This window comes from Lycium ferocissimum, chromosome 1, assembly GCF_029784015.1.
Source record: "Lycium ferocissimum isolate CSIRO_LF1 chromosome 1, AGI_CSIRO_Lferr_CH_V1, whole genome shotgun sequence".
In the NCBI taxonomy this organism is placed as follows: domain Eukaryota; kingdom Viridiplantae; phylum Streptophyta; class Magnoliopsida; order Solanales; family Solanaceae; genus Lycium; species Lycium ferocissimum.
Genome location: NC_081342.1, coordinates 12077258 through 12097564, shown reverse-complemented (window position 1 = coordinate 12097564; position 20307 = coordinate 12077258). Strand labels below are relative to the sequence as shown.

The 20307-nt window shown below is 34.3% G+C and overlaps 2 protein-coding genes across 13 annotated transcripts; both read left to right on the top strand.

Annotated features, from left to right (window-relative positions):
• The first annotated feature begins 3 nt into the window (after nt 1-3).
• LOC132048269 (uncharacterized) lies at nt 4-9735 on the top strand. Of its 10 annotated transcripts, none has more exons than XM_059439196.1 (15): nt 6-63; nt 232-262; nt 653-720; nt 1216-1255; nt 1415-1464; nt 1860-2042; nt 2148-2304; nt 2724-3049; nt 3162-3287; nt 3373-3494; nt 3614-3705; nt 3776-3867; nt 4583-4716; nt 5102-5193; nt 9647-9735. In XM_059439196.1, exons 1-14 carry the CDS (start codon nt 22-24, stop codon nt 5166-5168), a joined length of 1530 nt encoding a protein of 509 aa, XP_059295179.1. In that variant the 5' UTR covers nt 6-21; the 3' UTR covers nt 5169-5193; nt 9647-9735. The 10 variants fall into 10 exon arrangements, with proteins under 10 accessions (XP_059295213.1, XP_059295179.1, XP_059295200.1 ...); XM_059439217.1 differs by lacking the exon at nt 9647-9735 and adding an exon at nt 5345-5863 and having other exon boundaries at nt 1863-2042; XM_059439210.1 differs by lacking the exon at nt 9647-9735 and adding an exon at nt 5345-5863 and having other exon boundaries at nt 2151-2304.
• Nucleotides 6867-18728, top strand: LOC132048336 (glutathione S-transferase PARB). 3 transcript variants are annotated; one of them, XM_059439262.1, is made up of 3 exons: nt 6867-7063; nt 7231-7279; nt 8450-8944. In XM_059439262.1, exons 1-3 carry the CDS (start codon nt 6917-6919, stop codon nt 8893-8895), a joined length of 642 nt encoding a protein of 213 aa, XP_059295245.1. In that variant the 5' UTR covers nt 6867-6916; the 3' UTR covers nt 8896-8944. The 3 variants fall into 3 exon arrangements, with proteins under 3 accessions (XP_059295245.1, XP_059295237.1, XP_059295230.1); XM_059439254.1 differs by lacking the exons at nt 7231-7279; nt 8450-8944 and adding exons at nt 17381-17429; nt 18086-18728 and having other exon boundaries at nt 6871-7063; XM_059439247.1 differs by lacking the exons at nt 6867-7063; nt 7231-7279; nt 8450-8944 and adding exons at nt 17003-17225; nt 17381-17429; nt 18086-18728.
• The last annotated feature ends 1579 nt before the right edge of the window (nt 18729-20307 follow it).

Sequence of the window (20307 nt, the reverse complement as noted above, 5' to 3'; positions counted from 1 at the left end):
CTACTCTACCAGTTACCAGCTATGGAAGAGGAAGGCTCAGCTGCGACTAGGGTTTATCTTCAGGTATTCCACATTTCTTCCAACCTCAATTTAATCCTTTGCTTCTATTTCCGCTATTCAGCTCAAAATCGGTGATTATTGTAATTTACGTATGCCAATTTTTTGTTACTTTTTAATGATTCATTTTTTTTCTCTATAAATTTAAACTGATTTGCCCCATTCATAATTTAGGAAAAGCAAGACTCGGACCAGAGTTTTACCGGTATCTTCTCCTCCTTGAAACAAATCTTCCTAATAATAAAGGCATAATAATACATAGAATAGACACTTTAACTTGGCCTCCACTGGAAAGTAAACGCCCCAACTTTGAGAAATGCACATCTAAACACCTCAACTTAGTTTAAGTTGGCACTGTAAACACACGTGGAATGCCATGTGTAACTCACGCGAAATGCCACATAGTATGGCTGGTGTTTGCGGGGCCAACTTAAACCAAGTGCAGGTGTCTAGATGTACATTCTCAAAGTTGGGGTGTTTACCTGCGAGTTGAGGCCAAGTTAAGGTGTCTATTCTATGTCTTATGCCCAATAATAAACCTAGCTTACTTTGTCTGTTCTAATTGAATCTGTTTTGGTTTGTTTGAAATTACCAGAAGAGGAAGATATGGATGACAAATGGCTGACAAATGACGATTGTCTTAGTGGACCCTCAGGGAACAAGGTACATGCCTCATGAATTTTGTTACTTACATTTTCACATATCTATCATTCGGGTTAAAACACCAGCTGCCTTCTGGAATTTTTGTAGCGAACCCCTACGTTATCTTTAATTTAGGACAATTTGCTTATTATTATAGTGAAAATGGGCCTGAAGTAAAGGAATGGATATAGAGGAGTCATATAGCCAACCCAAACTAATCGAGTTGGCTGATTGATTGTTAAAGTGCTGCTTCCTCTTATAATGTTTTGACACATTTGTCTTGCATAATATATGGTGAAAAACAAAATTGAAAATGCCTTGGAGGGGTAAGATTTATGTTTGGGCTTAGATAACTAGCAATTAAATAGTAGTTGTGAGATAAACTGTTCAGTGTTTATTCACAATTCCGGGCATGTTTACTGCACAAATTTTCTAGTTATGGCAATTTGCCCCCTTATTTTGTACATATGAATTTGCTCATGAATTCTTTTAAGTCTGATGTTTCTTGTTTGTCAGGGACGTATAGGAGTCCTTTCCCAGCTCGAAATGCTCACAGGTAAGCTCAATGAAACTTTTAACTGGCAGCCGACTCCTCCACTTGAATTTTCATTCACAAACACCCCTCCCCCCCCCCCCCCCCCCCCCCAAACACACACACACACAAAGGAGAAAAAGATAAGGACATTTGAAAGTTATCCATGTTAATCTTCTGCAGATGTCAAAAGACTTCATCATGCAACTGACAAAATGAATTCTCATCAGCTGGTATTGGTTTGAATTCACCTCCTTTTTTCTCACTCTACCTTCATTTCTTCTTTCTGTTGTTCCTTTTCTTTTCCTCTTTTTTTTTTTGGGCTAAATATTTCTCAAAGAGTTCCTAGTTGACTTTTATGGGTCACGGTGGTTAAGAATTCAACATGGAAATTGACTTTTTGATGGGGAGTTCAAGAAAAAGCTGCTCCTCCTGTTTATCTGGAATCCTCCAGTTTAAGGAGCAGAGCTTAGTAACTGGGGGGTTGTTTTTTTTTTTTGGGGGGGGGGGGGGGGGGTGCATGTACTGTAGTTGCGATACGTTACTAAGTAGCTATACACAAAAGTAATAAACAATGGAAGGTCCAAATGACAAACTCCTCTTACAGTTCCGGTTGCATTTTTGTCAGCAGAGGCAAACAAACTTATGCAAAGACGAGGACGTAGAAGTTCCTTTTTTTAAGAGTCAGAATGGTGACTTCATCAACAAAAATGATCATTGGATGACGTTGTCCTTAGATGATGAATTTTGTCACGTTACTAGAATGACATCCACTTGTAATTCAGAAGAGGAAATTATCTCTGATGATGAGGTATGACTGCAGAACTCTATGCCTACAAAATCAATGTCGCTAAACTTGAATACCTAATGTTGCGTTCAACGAAACTAAGTGCTCTTAGGAGGTTAAACTATCTAGCAGATGAGGCCTTCTACTGATGGAAATTTAAAAAGAGATGGTAAAAGCACAATGCCTAAAGTAAGTGAAGATCTCAAATCAGGAGTTTTCTTGAATAGAGAAGCTGGGTGTTCATCGTCGTACGGTGTTTCATCAAATTTGAAGAGATCATATAAAGGTATTAGTACTTCTGTTGACTTCATTCCCCTATTTTGCATCCTTTGTCTTGATACTGATGATGCCATGCCGTCAACTCAACTGTGATATGAATGGTCTTAATCAAGCCTCGTTCATCGTAGTTGGTTTAGTTGTCTCGGACTAGGCTGTCACTAACTAGCATAACATGTGTATAGTGGTGCTTCTCAGGAACAAGAGGGTTTAGTTGTCTCGGACTAGGCTGTCACTAACTAGCATAACATGTGTATAGTGGTGCTTCTCAGGAACAAGAGCTCGTGGACTCCTAGTAAAATAGAAAAGAAATGGATGCCTCAATATTGAATCCTCAAATCTGACATCTCTTATGGCTCTTTTTCTTTGTTTGAGATCTGTGATTGAGTTTTCAAGCTGTTTTCAAATGATTTTTGCTACCAACTGCAGGAAGCCGGGGCAAAGCTAAGCCCAAATTTTTGTTCCAATCCCGGCCACAGAAGAAAGATTTTGCTTTGGTTGTTCATGAAAGTTGTGAAACCAGCACTCCCTTATCTGTTCTTCCCCTAAACGTAGAATTAGACATGCAAAGAAAAAATATGGAGTCACTGGATGACTTATTGGAGAATTTTGGTGGAAATGAAATACAACAGTTTGAGGAGAATTTGGTGCCATCTGAAGTAGCAGTTGTACCTGATCCAAATGAGCATTCCATGGCCGAGTTTCTGGATCACTTTCAGCATACAAGTTCCCTATCACGAGGCAATTCTAAAATGGTTTGCTTTCTTCTTCTCTAGATCTCTTTTCTTAAAGATCTTAGTAGCTCTTCTATGTTGCCATTTTACGATTTCAGTTATGCTTTGAATGTAAGAATCATTCTTTGTCCAGCAGCTGCAAACAAGAAAACAAGGATCACGGTTACAGAAGAGCAACTTATTGCCTCTCGGTGACAGAAACATGATCAATGGCGATCAACCTGAGGTGCTAGATGGTGACTCATCTAGTGATGAGGATGTAATATGTAGTTAATCTTTTACTGTTTTATCATAGCGATCAGTTGCCATAGGTAGTTCTCTCAATGCCTTTGTTTTTGCTTCAGAAAATTCCCCAGATTCAGAATTCTGCTATACCTCAGAGGAGCATGGCGGACCAATTTCATCTAGCATTAGGAGCTGTACCTACGAATGAGAGGCTATCTATTGCAAGGCCTAAGCAATTCGGGTTAGTTAGGGAACTAGAATGTGTCAGTTATGAGCATATTCTGCACGTTTTCTAGGAACAGAAGAAACAGAAAAATATTCTTCAAATTTCATCGTTTCTCATATTGGCAAGTCATGCAGGTTATCTGGAAGGTTGCAACACGTGATGCAATGTGAAAAAGACAGAGATACATATTTCTTGGAGAAGTTACAAACACATGATGCTTCAAGTGGTAAAAGTCCAAACTCTGTATCTTCTGTCCTCTTGCTTGTTTCTGACCCTCTCCTCTGCTGTTATTTCAGGTGCAGAAAGCTTCATTGATGTGAGAATTTTGTCAAGTTCTTTGGAGGCCAAGCTGACTGTTTGTTTTTGTGCTTTACATGGAGATGAAGAGGTACTTGAACTAATTATTTTATGTATGCTAAACAGAGGTTAAGAATATGAGTACGTCTACTTTATTGAGGATACAATGCTCCTTTCAACTTTTGAAGGTCTGTCTACTCAAAATTTCATTTTGGGAATCATATAAACATAACATGATATATATATATATATATATTCATTCTTCAAAGAAGTGATTAATTTATAAAGTCCAGTAAGAAGAGGTGAAAATCCTTTTGGGATGAGGGAGTATATATTTAGATCATTGATATTTTGACACTTAAAATTTTAAGTTCACCAAGAAGCATGCAAATTTAGGGTCAGAACCTGCCCATGGTCCAAATGTCTGACCATGGGTTTAGCATTCACTGGTCGCTTACAATCCATGGACATAGTTTGTAGTGGAAGAATATCTATATGCAGATTGAATAAATTCAAATATATAGGTTTACTTTTGTGTCTAAACACATTAGAAGAAAGGAAAAAAGTGAACTCAACTAATCAGTACCCATTCCCTGAGCGCGTAGGGTCTAGAAGGGAAAGAAAGAAGTTCATACCATCTGGTTAGTCATTTCTTTGTATGGAAATTTATTAAGAATGAAAAGTGGATTCAAATATTTTATTAGCTGTTTATTCCTAGACTGGCTGGTTTGAAGGTTTCATTGGTTAAATAGAATAGATTTGTGGTGTTGGCTGAATGCTATCTACAATTTTATGTTTCTTTGCAGGGTTCTGAGTGCCCAAGCAATCCTCAGAAAAGAAAGGGTACTGGTGGAAGGAAGTTAACTATCATTTTTAGCTCAAGAGTCTGTAAAGATGTCGAGCTTGAAATAGGCAATGTTATCCGCATACATCAGCCTTGGTAGGAGCAGCTTAAATATTTTTTTGTCCCTGATATATGTTACTGGAGTACTATTTTTGTTTGGTTGGAAAAATTCAATTTTTTTGGTACCGGTTTGAGTAAGATGGCCTTTGACACCCAACCTAAACTATTATGGTTGAAATGCCTATAACACCTTTTTGGTAGTAGCGAAGTAACTCTATACTTCAACCAAAACAAACAAGCAGACAAAGCTAGATTGATTTTAGCCCCTCCTAGTTCGGAGGAAATTTCTGGCTTTGTCCTTGTAAATTATTCCTTTAACCATTGTGGATGTGCGTATGCCAATGTCTTCAAGTTGGTAAAAGCTGTACCTTTTACTAAACATGCTAAGTGGTTTTTTCCGCGGTTACTTTTTCTGGTGCAGGAAGGAGGTACATGTTAATGAGAAAGATGAGGCCATCATTTTATGTGCATATTTCTCTCAGATTTAATCTTTGGATCACATTTTATACCAAGGTAATGGCAAGGTTTCTAGAAATAACTTTATTGTTGTACACTTTGCGCTTGCCCTGTGTTTTCCAAATAGAGTATAATATAGACGTATATTTTAGCCTTTTTTGCAACGAATTTCACCCAAACCTACTGCTAAATGTATGAATGTAATCAGGTCACTTTACCAATTTCAAAATGTGGGCTCATGACGTATCTTACTGATAAATTGCCCACACATACGTAGAAAGGTAAATAAAATGGCCTTCATGTCTCTGTGGATGGAGGTTGAGTCAACAGAAGTTGATCCTGTTGCTTCCAGACGGCGATAGACAATGCAGCTCGAGCAGAAAATGAAGACAAACTTGGAAGGATTATTGATGTATACTAGGTGAGAGTGAGGGAACGAAAATACTCGGGAGGAGATAGCTTCACCCTGGCAAAGTTGCACCATGTCCAAGTTATACACTGCTGGATGGGAACTAAATCCAAGGATGTCTTTAATTGTCATCCTTATTTAAGAGCTTGCTGTGCAGATATCTGGGCAAGGCCAGCTTGGTCTAAGGGCCTTGAGTTGCATAAACAGTAAAATCAAGTAAATTTGGCCTGTGATTAACACCAGGATATTCTATTATCTAATTTCCAATGAGGAGGAATACGCAAGCAGCAGGTCAAAATGCATCTTGGCATTTGGAGGGATTCGGGCTTTACTTTTGTGCATTGTTTGCTTGTTCTGTTGGTTTGAACAATGCTGTCAGCCTAAAGCAGCTTGTTTGGATGGGCTTAAAAAAAGCAGCTTATAAGTTGTTTCCAACTTATAAGCTTTTTGTTTTAAGCCCAAACGGCTCAATTAATTTTTTGAGCTTATTTTAAGCACAAAATGACTTTAAGCTGGCCAGTCAAACACTCAAAAAAGCTAAAAACAGCTTATAAGCAACTTCTGAGCCAATTCAAACGGGCTCTTAGTTTATATAGCATAGAATTGATAACTACACTTCTTAGAGAAACGAACTAATAAGTGTTGGAAGTTTCCACCCCTCCCATACTTGTTGCAGTTGGACTTCTTACCCAGTCTCAGTCTCACACAAAATTTTAGCAAATTACAGTGGCTAGCTCGAATTATAGCCCGTAGCAAATTAAGTGTTGAAGTTTCCCCACCTTCATTATTCTATTCTGTATAACTATAATCTTCTACGTATTATAGTTTGAAGCAGTCAATCTGTAATATCCAACTTGTTTGTCAACTTTAAAATAAACTTCATTATACTAATTTTCTCCCATAAACTAGTTTGCAATTTCTATTTTGCTTCTAAATATTGGCATCTGTGATTGACATCTGTGATTGACTAAGTCAAATGATCAATAATATAATATTCAAGAGAATGTGCATCCTGACAGAAGCACATACGTGATTACCCAAGTACTTTCCTAGAAGGAAGATGCAGCAAGTAAAGGTGCTATACCACCATAACCATAAAAAAATAAATTGATCTGGTCAATAAAAGGAGACTTGTTAGTAATAAGATTATCAACTATTCTTTCTCCATCTCATGATCATGCTATTAAATTATTAATTATCAGCCAGGAATTTGGGTTATATATAACCTTTTCTTTTAAGAATGACATCAAGAAATTTTACCTTGTACCCTATATGTATACTTCCGTATAACTTTATTTCATCAACTTGGAGCTATCTACCATAATCCTTATTAATTATTCTTGATATCTTTAGCTAATACATCCAGAAGTAATGGCGATCAAAGTCCATGGTAACCCAATATCAAATGCAACTATGAGAGTTGTTGCTTGCCTCATAGAGAAGGATTTGGATTTTGAGTTTGTCTTTGTTGATCTGGTCACTGGAGAACACAAGAAGCACCCTTTCCTTTCCCTCAATGTAAGCATAATTAATCACATTAAGTCTATTTGTTAGTGATTTTTGCACACATATATTTATCTCCGTGTAAAATATACAGAGATTAGTTGACCTATGCTTATCATAGTCCCGGTTTTCTGCATTTTGCAATTGACCATTTATAAATGACATTTTCTCAATCGGTGCAGCCTTTTGGTCAAGTACCGGCATTTGAAGATGGGGACTTGAAGCTCTTTGGTAAGTATTTTTGCTATTCTTACAATTTGTATATATCAGCACCAAGGTAATAAATTTGAAAGGTTTTGAGTTAATTGTTCATACGCAGACATTGTAAAGTTTATTTATACCGTCAATGTAATCTATCATGTCATAACTAGTTAGTCATTATACTTACTAGTTTACTAATTAATGCTTATTATAGATATCTTTACCTATAAGTACCTTTTAAGTAGGGGCAGAGCTAGTAACAGGAAAGGGGTTCAATTGAATCACTTTCGTCGAATAATTATATTATGCGAAATAGGGTACAACTATCCCCTTTTTTGGTTATTTGCAAACTGTATTCTTTGACATTAGGGAGAAATTTAGTGTAGTGGAAAAGTGGGTTCATAAGTCTTTTTTTTTTTTTGCACGGATTGACCTTCAAAGGCGCTGGTCTTTAATTTTTGCTTTTAAAAACGTGGCCGAAAATATCTCTAGGTTCTTGATTCGAACCCCCGCTAAAAAAAAAAAAAAAAAAAAACGCAAGGCAATGCTTCGCAAAACTTCTGCTTAAGGCAGAGGTTTGCCTTGCGAAATTTTGCAAGGCAGAATTTTTTTTACTCTGATGGAATTCTATAAAAGGTAGACCTTGCCTGAATAGGACTAATTTCTCTACGAAATTCTACCTTGGGATTTTTTTTTTCTTTTTGTCTGAGCCGGGTTCGAACCCAAAATCTCAGGTATTTTAGGCGAAGGCAAAAATTAAAGACCACCCCCGAATAAGGGCAATTGTGCAAATTGCCCTTCATAAGTTCAATCTTAGCTTTGACACCCTTATATATTTTTGAATCCCCTTTATAGATAAAGAAGAATAACTTACATAGCATCCCACCCAACAGTTTAACTAATAGCTAGCAGATGTATATTATATGTACAATTCATGTTCAATATGTGTATAACGACGTATAATCTGTATATAAATCTATGTATATTGTATATTGGCTAGGAAAAATATTGAATCGACAAATTGATATGATCTACAACAGACAGGAAACACAACAGATTATACTCGGCAAATACATGTAATCTATGTATATTGTTCAGATAGGAAGCCCTTATATAAATTCCTGATAACGCCACGAGTAATAAGTGACCTGTTTTTCAACACTATCAAATTGATATGATAACTCAGGACATGTAATGCAGAATCAAGGGCAATCACACAATACATTACCCATGTTTATGCTAGCAATGGCAACCAACTAATACTTCAAGATCCAAAGAAAATGGCTATCATGTCACTGTGGATGGAAGTAGAAGGCCAAAGATTTGAACCACCTACTTTAAAACTAGTATGGGAGCTATGCATAAAACCAATGACTGGCATGAACACCGATGATGCTATTGTGAAGGAAAGCGAAGAGCAATTGTCTAAGGTTCTTGACATCTACGAAACTCGATTGGCAGAGTCAAAATACTTGGGTGGTGACTCTTTTACACTTGTTGAGTTGCACCACTTACCAAATATATATTTCTTGATGAGTACAAAAGTTAAGGCACTGTTTGATTCGCGCCCTCATGTGAGTGCATGGTGTGCTGATATATTGGCAAGGCCAGCTTGGGTGAAGGGCTTGGAGAAGCTGCAAAAATGAAAAAAATCATGAGCTAATGGATGACCATATATATTCACAGAAGCATTTATGTCTCAGTAGGCGTTTGGCCATGAAAACAAAATATTTTTCATTTTATTTGGAATTTTGGCATTGGAGTTGAAGATGGAGTTGTGTTTGGTTATAGTTTTTGCAAAGAATATTTGGTTGTTTCAATGTATTGAAAGTAAAAAAAGTGAAAACAAGGTTTTACTTGTTTTCCAAATTTGAAATTTTCATGGCCAAACATAGGTTTCCAAATAATGTGAAATAATTTTCCTGAAAAAAGTGAAAAATTCTCATGGCCAAACAGGCCCTTAATATGTCGTGTTTCCTGTCATAAGTATTTGTCTTGTAGTACAAATAAACAGTCATCGATATCTATGTGTAGTTCTGTACTGATATATATGGTACGTTCAAGTCATTTATTAAAAAGTTACACGCTATATTTATGTGATAAACATTCTTTACATTGTCAGTGTATATAACTTAAATTTAATCATCATTTCTAAACTCAGCTTTATCTCCTTTCCCTTTCCTATTAAATAGACCAACAAAGACCTATTTGGTTTATCTGTTCAAAAGCAAATGATAAGTGTCAAGTGGTAAAAAAGACTTTTATCCCTGAATTAGTAATCGCGGAATTAGTACTCGCAGAATTATAATCCCATCTTCAATGTGAGATAAAAATAATATCACGTTGCAGCTCGAGCAGAGAATGAAGTTTGATTCTGTTGCTTCCAAATGGCGACAGACAATGCAGCTAGAGCAGAGAATGAAGACAAACTTGGAAGGATTCTTGATGTATACTAGGTGGGACTTGAGGAACGAAAATACTTGGGAGGAGACTGATGGTAGTCTAGAAACACAGATTTTTAGCAATATTTCACCTTTTAATTACTTTGCTTTAATCTTGTTTGAGCTATAATATTGGTATTTTATACTTATTATGCGAATTTTATTGTGTAGGACTTGATTCTGAACTAAGAAGAATTTTGGAGTTAAAACGGATACTTTAAATCTTCGAAGTCTGAGTAGAAGACTAAAGCGGTATGTGAAGATGACATTTGGGATCAAACTAATTTGGATGGAGCAATATGAGGAGATGATCACTAATGATTGGAGACAAAAGAAATAATAATGCAATGATTGAAGAAAATAAAGAAATAGAGGAAGGCATCAAATTGTGCAAAAGAAGAAAACAAAGTGAAGAATTGTGTATACGTACCTGACTTGAAGGGAAGCAGGTACCTGAAAAAAAAAAAAAAGTTGGGCATGAGGCACTATGAGAATACATAGCAATTGAAGGCAACAGTGACGTAACTATACCAATTTGGACGACAAAAAAAAAAAAGCTGCTGAACATTTGCCTTGGCGCTACGCGCTAGGCTAATTTGTTGGATCAGTTTTCCAGTCCGTTGCCTTAAGGGTAATTTCGTCCGGGCACTTCGCGGTATTCTATAAATACATCAAATACACGTTTTTGAAGGAGACTTTTGACCTAGAAGGCTTTGGAGGAGCATAGAAGAGGATTTGACGGCTGAATTCGTTGCTTTCATCACAATTCGATTCAATACGGAAGTTTGGATCAATCGTAATTGGTTGTAATGTTTTCTACTTTTATTTCTTGTATGTTCTTTATTCTATTATGGAGTAGTTTTCTTATAGGGTTTTGACAAGACATGATGTATTGATTGACCTTTTTAGATTTGATTCCTATTTTATTGCTTGAATTCGTTAACAGGGTTTTGAATTGAATTGCAGAGTTATCTACTATTTTATTTAATCGAAATAGGAATAGTTTGGTGAATATCTTTGCATTATTTTGTTTGGTTTTAATTGGTGATTCTTCTAAGTAATCGAAAGAGCTTCTTGAATTATTGGTTGAACCAAGAGAGAAAATATTCGAGAGACGTTTTCCTCGAGACTAAACCCTAAATATTTTCTTGCATATGTTCACAGGCTTTTCATCAGTCTTGAACTCATGGATAATAGTTTTATTTGATTAGAGATATTTTTGAATGCTTTAATCGGAAGAGAAAGTGTTTTATGAATTATCTTAATATAAATTTGATTTAGCTCATGATTGATTTTGAGTAATCGGAAGAGACTCTTGAATAATTTATATTGGTTTATAAGCTGAAGATATTCGTGAGAAGTCATCTGAAGATCTATTTCTATCCATAATATTTAGCATTCTCAGGGCTTGCATTAGTTTAATTTGTGAAATCTGTATAAATAATGGGAAGATGTTTATTAGATTCTAGAGCACACTACTTACTTATTAAATTCGAGAGACTCAATAAAACTTAGAGGAGAATGATAAAACGAATCGAAGCTAATTGCTAAAATCTTGCATTTGTCTTGTTTACTACCCTTACTTCTCATATTAATAGTAATCTTTGCTTCCGTTGTCAATTGTCTTTAATTACGTTGTAGTCATAATCGTGGTTTATAACCACAACAAACTCAAGTTTTTATTTCCCAAATAATACCGATCAAGGTTCAATTTGAGTAATTATTTGTACCAATCCCTGTGGAGACTGTTACTACCCGTAATGTAAAACAGTAATCAGTATACCAGTTTCTGTTTATTAAACAAAACAAGAACAGAAAATAATCAAACAGAAATGTAGAACAAGTAGAAAATTATTCCGAGCCCACAAGTTGCTTGTGTGTCCTTAAGGAATTATAACTCCCTCACTGTTGGCAAAGGATCTGGGTTATTTCCTCCCAAGATAGAACGGAAGAACGTTTCTGTAGTAGCGGCAATACAAACCACAGAACTCCGGCGAACTCAAATAACGGAGCAAATCACAGGACACTTACAGTAGTTTGGAGAAAGAAGTAAAGAAATTTCAATGCAGGAAGTTTCAGAAATTTTTTTGTTGTATGTACTGAAAATGAGGCGAAGCCTCTAGAATTTATAGCCAGGATTTTTGAACGGAAATGCCTGTTCTGAACAGGTATGGTGCCTGTTTGGAGAAGACTTGCCTTTTCCAAAAAGGAAATGGCCGTTGGGGCGAAAATTAAATTAAACAATTAAATTTCGCGTCACATCATTTAACAGAAGACGAAGCCGAGCGACAACGACGACGCGAGGGGAGGTCCTCTTCTTAACCCTTTATGAGCTAGAGGATGTGTTTTGATATATAAACACACAACTCTCCCTTTCCACTACTAATGTGGTACAAAGTGTTCTTCTAAAAGGAACTTTGCTCAAATTTTCAATTTTTACTCAATTTCTCATTCACACCAACTTATCTTTAAAGCTTGAGCTTAAAATCCCAATAGAGATGATCTTAAACTATACTATCTTTGACTAGCGAAGCGCTTAATTTATACTGTGTTTTCCGCTCGTCAGAAACTGCTTCACCCTGGCAAAGTTGCACCATGTCCAAGTTATGCACTGCTTGATGGGAACTAAATCCAAGGATGTCGTTCATTCTCGTCCTCATTTAAGAGCTTGGTGTGCAGATATATTGGCAAGACAAGCTTAGTCTAAGGGCCTTGAGTTGCATAAACAGTAAAATCAAGTAAATTTGGCCTGTGGTTAACACCAAGGTATTCTACTATCTAGTTTCTAAAAAGGACGAATAAGCAAGCAGCAGGTCAACATGCCTCTCGGCATTTGGAGGGCATTCTGGCTTAATTTTGTTCATTGTTTTGCTTATTCTGTTGGCTTCAGTGCTTTGTTGTGGACTCCAAATGACGGAAAAAACCAGGAATCTGGAAATGATACTTCCCAAAAGATGGAAATTTATGAGCCGGATTAGGGGTAATTAACTTCCTCCCTTTATTATTCTATTCAAGTGGGAAGAAAAAGACATTCATGTTTTATGATCTGAATTCAATGAATTTCAAATTATACATTTCTGCGCGTCAAGCCATCTTGTATTCAGTTTTTAGCTTATTTCAAGTAGAGTACTGTGCCTGGTCCCCATAGGAACCCCTGCTCGGATGTTTTTGGTTTGAACAATGCTGTTAGCCAGTTTTTATTCACCATAGAATTGACAACTATACTTTTTGATTAAAAAAAACTTTTTTAAGTGTTGAAGTTTACACACCTATACTTATTGCAGTTGGAGTTGTTACCTAACCTCAGTCTCAGACAAAATTTTAGCAAATTACAGTGGCTGGGTCGAATTACAGCCTCTAGCAAATTAAATGTTGAGGTTTCTACATCTCCCTTCATTGTTCAATTCTGTATACTATAAAACTTCTACGTATTATAGTTTGAAGTAGTCAGTCTGTACTATACAACTTGTTTGTTCAACTTTCAAATACACCTTAATTATGGGTGAAAATCATTTTATTTTCACCCCAACTTTGTTTTAAAAATCAAACTCTCCCCTCAACTTTGAATAATAGTCATTCTCTCCCCTTTATCCTAATTTGCTTTTTTAAATTCCTACTTTACCCTTGCATTATCAACTTGTCTTTTTTTCTTCTTTTACTTCTTTAAAATCATGATTTTTTAATCTCTTTAATCTATGTAACAATTTTTTTTTAAAATAAATATTATTTTCGAGACGGAAAAAGAAAAGCGAGAAATACTAGTTGAGTATATAACCTAATGCCGTTCTATAATGAAATAAACGAGAAGAATAAGATTCTTTTTTTATTAATAATAATAAAAAATTTGATATCTATTTGTATAAGTAAAAATAACAGGTAATAATAACTTTATAAATATATTTTAATGCTAATAATACAATTAATTTATAAAAATAGAGGTGTATTCTATAACAAATTCCTAAAAGATTATCTATTCGTATTACAAATGAATTTTAAATTATAATTTAAAATATTCCATTAATGACAACTAAAACTCGTTTATATATTGGCAATAGAGAACAAGAGAGAAGTGAAACTTATACAAACGCACGCACACACACATACATACATGCATACATACATACTTAAAATATCAATCATAAAAAGTAACATTAGATTTTGTGACAAATTAATAAAAGGATTATTCTACTTATAAATTATAATATGAATTTAAATAAAAATCTATAAATATCTAGGTTAATTTTTTTTATATAATATAAAAAAGGTATTACATAGATGGAGGATTGAAAATGTCAAGGCTAAAATAGACATTATATAGAATAAAGGGGGAAGAATATCTATTGTTCATAGTTAAGGGGGAAAGTTTGATTTTTAAAGTAAAGTTGAAGAATGAAAATTAATTATACTAAGTTTCTCCCATAAACTAGTTTTTCATTTCTATTTTGCTTTTACTTTTGCATCTTGGCGTCTGTGATTGACTATTTCAGATGATCAGTATATAATTCAAAGAGAATGTGCATCCTGACAGAAGCAGATACGTAATTACCCAAGTACTTTCTGGAAGGAAGATGCAGCAGGTAAAGGGGTAAAACCTTAACCATAAGAAAAATTGATTTGGTCAACAATATAAGGAGACTTGTGAGTTGTGAGGTCATCAATTACCTAATCAGATAATTAATTGTTCTTTCTCCATCTCATGGTCATGGTATTAATTAGCCTCTTATTAGGGGTTGTTTGGTTTGGGAACAAGTCATCTTGATATATAATGATGGAATTGTAGCATCAGGATTAATAATGATAGAGTTATTTAGTGGATATATTTTTATTGATAGATGTTTGGTTCATTGGACTAACCTTGTTTTTGTTTAAAATTTTTGGGAGAAAAGCTTTGGGGAAGGGCAAATGTGCCATTTTGTTCTTTTATCCCTGAATTAGTAATCGCGGGATTATTATCCCATCTTTCAATGTGAGATAAAATTAATACCACAATTGTCACTATAACTCATTTTTTAACCAAACGACCTAAAGTTATTCAATTGGTGATAATTTCAGATCTGAGATTTAGAAATTTGGCAAGAAAAACAGAGTGGGAACTTTTACATATCTTCAGTAAGATAATATTTGTATCAGAAAAAAGGTAAGCAAATATATAATTAAAATAATATTTGTAGAGTTATAATGGGCGGATTGGATGGAATAATAAATGGGAGAGAAAGTATTTTCAAATATTTATGGATAAGTTATTAATTATATAAACTGATGGTTAGACCCAATTTTTTTGAAGGGTCTATTTTTTAGGAAAACATTTTTCGTTGGAAATATTTTCTAGAAATACATTTTTTGCGAAAAATTTTTTTGCGGATTTTTCATGGAAAATATTTTCCTTCATATCAAACACACCACGAACTTATAAGATACTAGATACAAGTAAAGTGTATACATTTAAAAAAAAAAAAATCTCAAGCAATAAACTCAAATTTAAGTAAATCTTTTTATTGGTAGATGTTTGGTTAAGTTGGAGACTAAAAATGAGATATTGGATTGGGCTAAAATATATAACATGTGTGTTGGTTCAATGTAGATATATTGTCTTTAAATTTTTTATTTAAAATCTTTAAATTTTTTGTTTAAAATTTTTGGGAGACCCACACACGGTCAAAATTTTTAAAAAAATTCGCAAATTTTGTTCTTTTATCCCCGAATTAGTGTCGGAAGGAATTATTATTATGCGGGACGATGTGAGATAAAAATAATAACATAACTTGGTATAAGTATGTCGGAATTATTAAACTCGGAATTGAAAAATCCAACTTAACGTGAGATAAATTAATCCCGATATGATAATCCCTTATTCCTTCAACCAAACGACCCAAAGTCCAGGTTCGGCAGTTGCGTGCCAATTTCAGATCTGAGAAATTTGGCAAGAAAAATAGAGTGGGAACTTTTACATATCTTCAGCAAAATAATATATATTGCACCAGAAAAAAGGTAAGCAAATATATAACTAAAATAATATTTGTAGGTGACAAAATTTCAGATAGAGTGCGTTAATGAGAAAAAGTGGTGAAGCATTAGTTATAGTAGGCCTGCGATTGGCTACCCCAGTGTAAATTGGTTCTGCCAATTTCTCCACTAGTGTTTCTTTCCAATACCTCCCCCTTTTTTTTTTTTCTCATTCATTTTTCTAATTATCATAAATATAAAAGAGCAACACATAGATTCTTGTATAATTTATGCAGGTAATATAAACGAGGAAAATGAAAAATGACAACCAAATATTATATAACTTAATGGTGATTTATTACAAAATTTAAATTTTAAAAAGAAGGGCAATCCGCACAAAAAATTGAAATCAGTTCAATATAAAATTATTTGAGCCTAACTCATAAAATTTTTGGTGGATAAGCGACCCATCATCTTGACAAAATTTCAGATCGAGTGGGTTAATGAGAAAAGTGGTGAATCATTACTTATAGTAGGCCTACGATTGGCTACACCAGTGTAAGCTTATTGGTTCTTCCTTTTTCTCCACTCGTGTTTTTTTCCAATACCGTTTTCTTTTTTTTTTTTTCTTTTTTTTTCTCATTCATTTTTCTAATTATCATGGATATAAAAAGGTTAACACATATATCCTCGTATAACTTATGCAGGTTGAGGAAAACGAAAAATAACAACCAAATATTATTTAACTTAATAGTGATTTTTATGTGGGATTAAATTTTAATAAACCCTTTCCTAAATTCCCTACAAATTAAGCACAATTAATCTGAACATTAAATCTATTGTTTAGTGAATTTTATTTTTATATATATATATATATATATATATATATATATATATATATATATATATATATATATTTAAGTTTTTGGGAGAAAATAAGATCTTTTGACCTAGCATAATCATTCCAGTTTTGTATTAAAAAAAAATTGCAGTTGCCCAAAAACACTTTTTTGAAAAGTCTTTTTGAAAAATGCCTTTAAAACACTTTTTAATTTTAAATCTCATTTTTTCCTTTTCCTAAACTTTTAACTTTTGAAATCATGGATTCATGCCCTCTCTTAAAATGACATTTTCTCAACTAATGCAGCCTTTTCAAAGTACCATTTTTTTTTATAGATGGGGACTTGAAGCTCTTTATAAATGTTTTCTACCCAAACCAAACGGATGTTTAATTCGCAGCCATGATTAAACTAAAAAAAAAAAATTAGCAAGCCAAGACTTTTGAGATATAATATAATAAAATAATAATTTAATAGCGACATCAAGAAAATTTTACCTCGTACCCTATATATACACCTCCATATAACTTCATTTCATCAACTTGGAGCAATCTATCATTATCCTAATTTATTATTCTTGATCTTTAGCTAATATATCCAGAAATAATGGCGATCAAAGTCCATGGTAGCCCCAGGTCAACTGCAACCATGAGAGTTGTTGCTTGCCTCATAGAGAAGGATTTGGATTTTGAGTTTGTCTTTGTTGATATGGCCAAGGGCGAACACAAGAAGCAGCCTTTCCTTTCCATTAATGTAAGCATAATTAATCTCATTAAGTCTATTATTAGTGATATTTGCATATATATTTTTGTTAACTTAGAAATCCTATTTTTCGTTTTCCCCAACTTTAACTTTGAAATCTTGTATTCATGCCCTCTCTTAAAATGACATTTTGTCAATCGGTGCAGCCTTTTGGTCAAGTACCAGGATTTGAAGATGGGGACTTGAAGCTCTTCGGTAAGTGTTTTTTCTATTCTTACAATTTGTATGTATCAGCACCGAGCTGATAAACTAACTTGAAAGGATTTAAGATGTACATACACAAATAATGTAAAAAAGAATTATACTAGCAATGTAATCTATCATGTTAAAGCAGGTTAGTCATTATATACTTACCGGTTTACAATTTAATGCTTATTATAGATATTTTTATCCGTAATAACCTTATAATCAGGGCCAGAGGTAGTAAGAGGGAATGGGGTCCAATTGAATCCTCTTCGTCGAATAATTATATTATGCAAATGGTGTAAAAACAATATTTTTGTTATATCTAACCTTGTTCCCTTGACATAAATGAAAATTTTAGTGGTGGTAAAGGGGTTCATAAGTTCAATCTTAACTTTGACATCCTAATAGATTTTGAATCCCAAGAATTAACTTAAATAGTTGTTCACCCAACAGTTTAAACTAATAGCCCGGAGATATATATAATATATGTATGTATAATCAATATATAATTTATGTATATCAGCTAGGAAAAGTAAACAGTGAATCCAACCGGCTATTTCTATAAAGATCCCTTATATAAATTCCTAATTCCGCCACGGCTGATAAGTGACCGGTTTTTTTACACTTATCAATTTGATATGATAAATTGGGAACTTGTAATGCAGAATCAAGGGCAATGACCCAGTACCTAGCTCATGTTTATGCTAGCAATGGCAACCAACTAATACTCCAAGATCCAAAGAAGATGGCCATCATGTCAGTGTGGATAGAAGTGGAAAGCCAAAAATTTGAACCACCCGCTTCAAAGCTAACATGGGAGATATGCATAAAACCAATAATTGGGTTGAGCATAGATGATGCTGTTGTGAAGGAAAGCGAAGAGAAATTATCTAAGGTTCTTGACATCTACGAAACTCGATTGGCAGAGTCAAAATACTTAGGTGGAGACTCTTTTACACTTGTTGAGTTGCACCACTTACCAAATATATACTACTTGATGGGTACAAAAGTTAAGGCACTGTTTGATTCTCGCCCTCGTGTGAGTGCATGGTGTGCTGACATATTAGCTAGGCCAGCTTGGGTGAAGGGCTTGGAGAAGCTGCAAAAATGAAAAAAATCATGAGCTAATGGATGACCATATATATTCACAGAAGCATTTATGTCTTAATATGTTGTGTTTCCTGTCAGAAGTAGTTGTCCTGTAGTACAAATAAACAGTCATCGATATCTATGTGCTTTACTATGTGTACTGATATATATGGTACGTTCAAGTCATTTATAAAAAAATTACACGCTATATTTCTGTGATAGACATTCTTTACATTGTGATGTATATTACTTAAATCCCGTAATCATCATTTCTAGACAGCTTCATCTCCTTTCCCTTTCCTGTTAAATAGACCAACAAAGAACCGTTTGGTTTATCTGATTAAAAGTAAATGATAAGTGTCAAGTGGTAAAACAGACTTTTATAAATTAGCACAAACAATCAACAATTACATATTTGGATAGAAGTGCTGAAACTGATACGAAATATAAGAGTTACATCCTCAACAAAGTTTATATTGGTCGATGAAATAATTTACCCTAAACACACACACAGAGGATTATGCTCTTATCTGGTACGCAGATCTGGTGGAATCTAATCCATAGCAGCACCAGCTGGAAAGCACCAACTGGAAAAAATATTCTTGTTCCAGTAAAAGTACTTTCCCTCCAGCTTTGTTATCTGGAATCCAATATCTTAAGCAACTGGACAACTAAATTATCCAAATTTAATGTCCGAAACTTTACTATGTTTGCACAAACAGGCTAATATGACTAGTGATACGAGCAAGCTGATAGATACACTATCCACATCCACAAACAAAAGGAATATATGCTTAATAAGTGGACTTATCGATCATAAATGCTTTCTGTAATGCTTCTCATTTCATGGAGCTTTTTCTATAAATTTTGCTTGCACTTTGTCCTCAATTTATAAGAAGCTTCAATATCATAGAGAAGCTAAGAGAAGTATATAAATATTTCAACAGACCAAGTTATACAATGAAGCCTCACCATTTCCCTGAAGATGATAACTCTTTGATTCAAAAATCAAAGAGAACGAGGAAAGAAAAGCTCTCGAGAGCTTGTGAAGTAGCTATGAAAGCAATTAATTCAAAAAAAACTTCCAAGGAATTAGGGATTAGTGCAGCTGAGTGCTATAATATTTGCAGAGATGATCGAAGAAGAAAGAGTTCAAACATGGAAGATCCCATCAGAACTAAGAGTTCAAACATGGAAGATCCCATCAGAACTATCATGTTCTTGGGGTCTTGGAGCCATTCTTAACCCCCTACTCCCACCGAAAATTCTTATCCCCTGTACTTAAATCAGTTGTTCCACTTTCCCCTATTCCTATTTGAAGAATCAACCAAAATAGCCACCTACTCAACTGCTTAAAGAATGAATAGCCGACGGATGTATAATGTATGTATAATATGTGCATAATCTATGTATACCGTCTAAGAAATAAACCGTGAATCCGGCCAGCTATTTGTTAAAGAACCCTTCTATTTTGGCCGGGGTAGGTGAGAACTCTGTCCACTTCTTAAAAGAGAAACTCCTCCTCTAAAGCTTTAAACTTTTTATGTTTGAAAGTGGGTCTGCTGTATATATATTTTTATTGAAAGCTTCTTGAGTTTGCTTTTTCTGAAATAACTTCTATATGTAACTTCTATGTCACACGTTATGTACTCTTTCCAGTTCTCACAAGTTCAAACTTCAAAACAATGCAACGGCTATGTGGTGGAATCATACAACTAATTAAGAAACAAAAATTAGTCTTGTACTCGACAATAATTCTAAGTTTTCGACAAATGAAGTTACTATCTTGAAAACAATA